This window comes from Ovis aries, chromosome 3 (assembly GCF_016772045.2).
Source record: "Ovis aries strain OAR_USU_Benz2616 breed Rambouillet chromosome 3, ARS-UI_Ramb_v3.0, whole genome shotgun sequence".
NCBI classification, from domain to species: domain Eukaryota; kingdom Metazoa; phylum Chordata; class Mammalia; order Artiodactyla; family Bovidae; genus Ovis; species Ovis aries.
The window spans coordinates 78,691,422-78,697,421 of NC_056056.1; the positions used below are offsets into that span (position 1 = coordinate 78,691,422).

At 54.7% G+C, this 6,000-nt stretch overlaps 1 protein-coding gene across 5 annotated transcripts in view; it reads right to left on the reverse strand.

Moving 5' to 3' along the window:
• PRKCE (protein kinase C epsilon) overlaps positions 1 to 4,477 on the reverse strand; it is a 545,410-nt gene extending 540,933 nt beyond the window's left edge. For 3 of the 5 annotated variants that reach the window (XM_004005978.5, XM_060412210.1, XM_060412216.1), the window contains exons 1-2: positions 3,483 to 4,044; positions 2,735 to 3,277 (exon numbers count right to left, since the gene is read on the reverse strand). In XM_004005978.5, coding sequence (XP_004006027.1) covers positions 2,735 to 3,082 — 348 coding nt within the window. In that variant the 5' untranslated portion in view covers positions 3,083 to 3,277; positions 3,483 to 4,044. Of the gene's footprint in view, positions 1 to 2,734; positions 3,278 to 3,482; positions 4,045 to 4,342 lie in introns of those variants that run through there. The other 2 variants (XM_042246226.1, XM_060412211.1) reach the window with 1 other exon arrangement.
• Positions 4,478 to 6,000: the final 1,523 nt, after the last annotated feature.

A 6,000-nucleotide genomic window follows, 5' to 3' on the forward strand; every position in this document is an offset into this window, starting at 1 on the left:
TCTAAGAGTATCTATTCAGTGTTATTTCCCTAGTGAAATGAAGCCTCCTGAGAGTAACCCATGGTCTCTTTCACTCCTGGATTACCCAAAGAGCTAAATGTTCCTGGTTGGATCTGAGTGCAAAATAGGAACTCAGTGGATACCTGGGAATTCATCACGCAGCTGAATGAAATGTTCCACAACGATGAGAAAGGTGGCTGTTGCATGCCCTCTGGATCTCCTTACTCCAGGCCAGATTTCTCAGCCACACCTCTTCATTACTGCCAGGTGAAGAGAGCAGAGGCTGAAGCCCAGGAAATTCTACCCAAAGGTGTGATTCTGTGTGTGTCCCCTGGCTGACAGGGATGGGAAAGGTGGCCTTAGCCATCCCAGGTGCAACCTGTCTGCTTCCACGGTCCGGTCACGTCTGCCACTGCATCCTCACCCTCAGTTGGAAGAACCAGTGTGGCCAGATCATCCTCGTGGAAACAACCCCAGAACAACAGAACCAGCTCCACTACTGGATTCATCCATCCTGTGACTCTGGCCTTTCAGTATCTCAAGTTTTTTAATCTACCAACACTTAATTCACACTTGCTATAAGGCAAAAGAGATGCTGATTCTGAAAGCACTTTAAATTATCATGTACAATAAAAACATCGGGGACACAGCACATGAATCTGCAGGAAGGCTTAGAGAGACAGAGGACCTAGTTCTCCACTGAGCAAGCTGCGAGCAATAGGAGCTGTGGTCCCTCCTTCCAACCCTGTCCCTTCTGCTTGTCCTGTGACCTCAGGAACCCACTTAGCTGCTCTGGGACTCAGCATCCTTGGCTGTGAAAACTGCCTATCACTGGATGATCTGGTCTAGGGCCAAGTCCAATGTGAATCTGAATATCTTAGAGAGTGACAGACAAGACTAGTGTCCAGTTCACACCTCACTGGACATGCTCCAAAGTGAGGATCATGTGCCAGTGTACCCAGGATTTGGGTGGGTCCCGGCAAAGCATCATCAGAGACACTCAGACACCTTTCCCTTCAACTAGCATCTGTTTTGTGAAGAAAAGCAGATAGCTGTTCACCCTACCTGCTCTCTGCCTCACTGTCCAACTTCATCGAATACACAGCAAAAAGCCTCATTTCCTCACTACCATAATCATATTTTTTTCTTCCCCTTCCTGTCCTAAAACAACAACTTGAAAACCACAGGTTTTGCTGTTAAGATCTGGCTTTGAAATTAGTTATCCCTTCAGCTCCCCCTCTGAGATGCACCACTTTCATGAGTGAAAGGACTGAAGGCCGGTGGACAGGAAATGGGAAATGAGTGGGAACTCCGGTGGTGGGAGGGGAGCAGTGGCCAGGGCCATTGGTGAACTGGAATGGAAAGGAATGACACTGTGTTCTTTGGGATTCCATAAAGGTTTGCCTGCTTCCCAAAGTATAAGCCACAAATCTCCCACGGTTGTACTTGGTGTGGTTTGTTGGAGCTTCCTTGTAAGCCCTGTAACCATGGTTTCGGGCAGACTACATCACAGCCAGGAGCATCAAGGGAAGACGAAAAGCTTTTTCCTATTTTCCCCTAAAATTCCATCTTCTTAAAAAAAGTGTGTGTATATATACATATGTGTGGGTAGGTATATATATATGTATGTATGTATGTACGCATTTATATGTAAGGTGATATGCCAAGGTGATTCATGTGCAACCTTCGACCATAGGACATCATGAAGTTATTTGTTTTCAATAATTAAACATCTCTCCAGGAGGATCAGGTATTCTCTGTGTAGACCAAAGAACCCTAAAACCATATACACCCAGAGTCACATCTGCTCTCCCTGGAAACATGTAACAAATATAAAAATAAAGAAAACCATTTCCTAATTTAACACCTTCCCTCTAAAACAAGGTTGCTTCTCCCTGCGTCTCTGAGTGCCAAGGCTGAATGCATTTGGTTTAGAGTGTGTGCAGAAGGCCTATTACCAAGTCCCTAATATTTTGACAGTGTAATCAATTAACTTGGTCTCAAAAATAGTATCTCATTGCACAGTGTCTTGAAAATCAAAACAGGGAAACATGTAACTTTAAGTCGGATTCAAAGCACTGACTGCCAATTAATCACAAGCAGAACCGTTTGTAGAATACAGCGCTAGTTCCGGATGGATGGACAATGCATTGGGCAAAACTAGCTCGGCCCATGTTTCTGGGACCCTGGAGGGGACTAGAGGTGAAGAAATTTTTCTCCCCGCATGTCAGAAGATGAGCTAACTGCCAGACAACAGAATAGAAATGAGCCAGCTTCATCCCGGAGGGAAAAATAAAACAGCTCCTCACTCGGCTACTCAGGACAAAGCCAGGACGTGCAAGAAGCCTTCAGTGTAGGGTTCCACGTGCCTCTCCAAGGACCGAGGAACCCACCCACACACAACCAGCCCACCACGCGCCTGGCGGAAGGAGCCGGCTTCTCCGCCAACCTTCAGCACCGGCAGTTTGGGGTTCCCAGCTTTCGAGGTCCCTGTAGCGCCGGCTGTCTGGATAGGGCAGAGGACCTTACCCTCTTCCCAAGACTCATCTTCCATGCCCCAGTGGCTACTTCTCCCCAACTACTAAGTGGAATGTGCTTCCCCAAGGTAATTGAGACACACACACAGCCGCCAAATGGCACTAAATCCCTGAGCCCCACGACCAAAGCCAAGGTCGTGAGTTCTGCCCCTGGAACCCGAAAGCCTAGTTGCTGGACCAGGAGGCGCCCAACTCACCCAGTCCTCGAAGTGACGGCTCCCGTTCTGCAGCAGCTCCTCAAACTGGATGGTGCAGTTGGCCACGAAGTCATCGTAGCCGATGGGGGCATCGTGGAAGACAGCCAACTCGATCTTGCGCCCGTTGCACACATCAGTGACGAACTCATCGTGCCAGGCCGGGCTGTTGGTCTTCTGCTTGGTGGCCGTTTGGCCGATGCGCGAGTCGTCCACGTTGAGGGCGATGTAGGGGTCGAGAAGGAAAGTCTGCGGCCGGGGTCCCACCGCATGGCGCAGCGACCAGGCTGTGGGCTTCAAGCTCACGGCCTCGCAGATTTTGATCTTAAGAAGGCCATTGAACACTACCATGGTCGGGGCGGGGAGTGGGGGCCGGGGTCACTCCGTCCGCCCAGAGGGCAGGAACGAAGAACCGACGCCGCGGCGCTCCGAGCACGGGACTCTTGGGTCCCCTCTCGCCCCACCCCACACTCTCCCTACACCTTGTAGCGTTGCGCCCTGGCGCGGGCGATTCTCAGCCAGTGCATGTATTTCCTCGCCGGGTTCCTAACGGAAAACAGGGAGGGGGGAGAGCTGGGGGACGTCCGTGTTTGGAGAAGTCTCTCCCCCCCCACCACCACCAGCAGCACCTCCAGAAGAGGAGACGAGCTGTCGGCTCCGCTGCAAAAGCCGCGGGGGCTGTCTCGTCGCCTCGCTGGCTCTCGGGGTCGGGGCTGCGGGGAAGTGGGCGCCGCGCCGGGCGCTTACCTACCTTTCCGAAACATAATCCCCGGGAAATTTCGACTCCAGGAGGGGGAGGGGGCGGTGAGACGGGGCGGGGACCAGAACGGGGGCGCAGATTTCCACCCGGATCCTCTTCGCACACCCAGCGCCTGCCTCTGACCGCGCGGGGCGGGGGATGGACCCAGGGATGTGCAGTCTACCCGGAGGGATGCATGTCCAGAGGAAATGGTCCTCCTCGGAGCCAAATTTAAAAAAAAAAAAAAATCCACAAGCCACACGGCCAGCCCGGCCGCCTCCTCCTGGGCGAAGCCGCGCCGCGCCGCAGTCGGCGATCGGGAGGCGCCAGGATTCGGGAATCTCACATCCGCGCGGGCTCGAGAGTCGGGGTGGCCGCGGCTCCGGCTGGGGCGCAGGCCGGCACCGGGCGGTGCGCAGCGCGGCGGGGCCGGGACTGCGACTCGGCGCGGCCCCACCTCCCGGGCGCCGGCGCCCGCCCGCCGCGCTCCCCGCGTCCCGGCTTTCAGCTGCCGCTCGTTCGCTGCCCGCCCGCTCTCCCCCTCGGTCTCTTCTCCCTCCGTCGGTGTGCGAGCGAGTCTCCCTCCCTCTAATGCAGGAAATGCGCAAAAGACGTCAGTGTGTATGTGTGTGTGTGTGAGTGTGTGTGTGTGCACGCGCGCGCGCGCGCGCCCTGGTGTTTGGGGAAATAGAAAGTTTTGCCGGTTGGGGGAGCAATACGGGAAAAGTGAGCCCAGCAGAGGACTGTCGAGAACTGGCGAGGCTTTCGGGGTCGCGGCGGCCGGCGGGGGAGCGGGACTGGGACCCCGCGCGGGACCCGGGGGAGTGGCGGCCTTGGGGGCAGGGGGATGCGAGCCCGCTGGCTGTGGATACCTGGTCTGTGGTCTCCCGCAGGAGACTAGAGGGCCACGCATCTTTCCAGGCTCTGCGGCCAGCACTGTCTTTTACAGCCGGGGGTGGAGAGGTGGCAGGGGTCGCGCTGCTGCAGAGGACTCGAGACCCTCCCGCGGCCCCACCCCTACTCTGGCCGTGGCTGGCCGGGGCAGCCTGCGGAGTATTGGTCGGTCTGTCTGTCACTCTGTCCGGAGACGCTCCGCTCCGCGGTGGTGGGGGAAGGGGGGAAGGGAGGGGCGTGCAAGGCTCTGTGTGAGTTCTAAAACACTACTCTCTCTTCCCTTTCTTTGGGGGCACTCTCCCTTTTGGGGGTCTGTCCCAAACTCGGGCTGCTAGAACTTGTTGGCAAGCGAAAGCTTAGTAACACCCCGGCTCGGTTCGTGTGTTTGTTTATATTTTACAAAGTGACTTCATATTTACTCTAGACCTAGCCTGTGCCCTTTGCGGGGGACAGGGTTCTGATCAGCGCGCTGACAGCGGCCGTCCCAGCTGCGCGAAAACGGGGCGCGTCCTCCGGCGGGGACTGGGGGTTGTGGGCTGTGTCCGTGTTAATTTCCTCCGTAACCTTTAAACTCTTGCTGGAAGCCGCGGCAGCAGCTGATCACGTGAGGCGGGCCCTGGGCTGCTGGGGAAGAATTTCCTCCGCGGGGAGCCGGGGACGGGGAAGGCGGCCGGGCGAGGGACGGCCTGGCGCTTGGGGACGCGAACCTGGGAGGGCGGGGCGGAGAGCGCGGAGGTCCGGGGCGCGGCCCTGCCTGGAACTGCAGGAGGACAGCCCTGGAAAGAGGTCGTCTCCGCAACCTGCGAGCCGGGGGGCGGGGGGTGGGGGGGAGGGTGTTTTGCAAACGGAAAAAGAAAACCTCGGCCCTCGCCCGCGTGCCAAGTCAAGTCAGGGAGTTTGTAGGAATCGTGGTAAGCTGTGTTTATCTTTCGACTCTGGTTAGCCCAAGTTTAAAACCCACCTCTCGATCACTTTTTCTCAGTGGGAAAAAAAAAAAAAAAAAGGAAAGTTATTGTCTGTGGCTTAGAGGCTTACAAAGGCTTAAAGGCGCAGAAGGAGACAGACCCCTGGAACGACAGGGTACCAAGTGCCGCACACAGGTTGCAAAAATGATCAGAAAAGTCCCGGGCAGATCCTCTCCGAGGGCCTGCAGCTACTGCTCTTTCTCGAGCTTACCAGTAATTCCTCGCAGCCCTCCAAGTTAGATGGAGCAGCAGGGTAGAGAGAGCTAGCATACAATCAGAGACAGAAGAGTTCCCTTGGAAAAAGTCAGGATGTAAAAGTTTTGCCTTCCAGGGCCACTCCCACCAGCTGGAGGCATATTTTAAAAATTGTCAGTTTGACAAAGCACAGGTGGGATATCTCATCGCTGTTAACTTCTTTGATCATCAGAACTTTTTCCTCCTGGCTTCTTACTACCACCATTCTATTCTTATTAAGCATGTTTCCCCCTTCAGGGGCCATGTGATGGGCTTGATCTACAAATGCATTTGGAAGGCGAGCAAGAGTTAGAGATTCATAAGATGCCTGACAAAAGAGGCAAAATTGAAGGGCTACCAACAAACTGGCCATCAAGATAAATAATATTTTAATATGATATTTTGAAAAAATAAAAATGAATGTAGAGTTCCGAGAT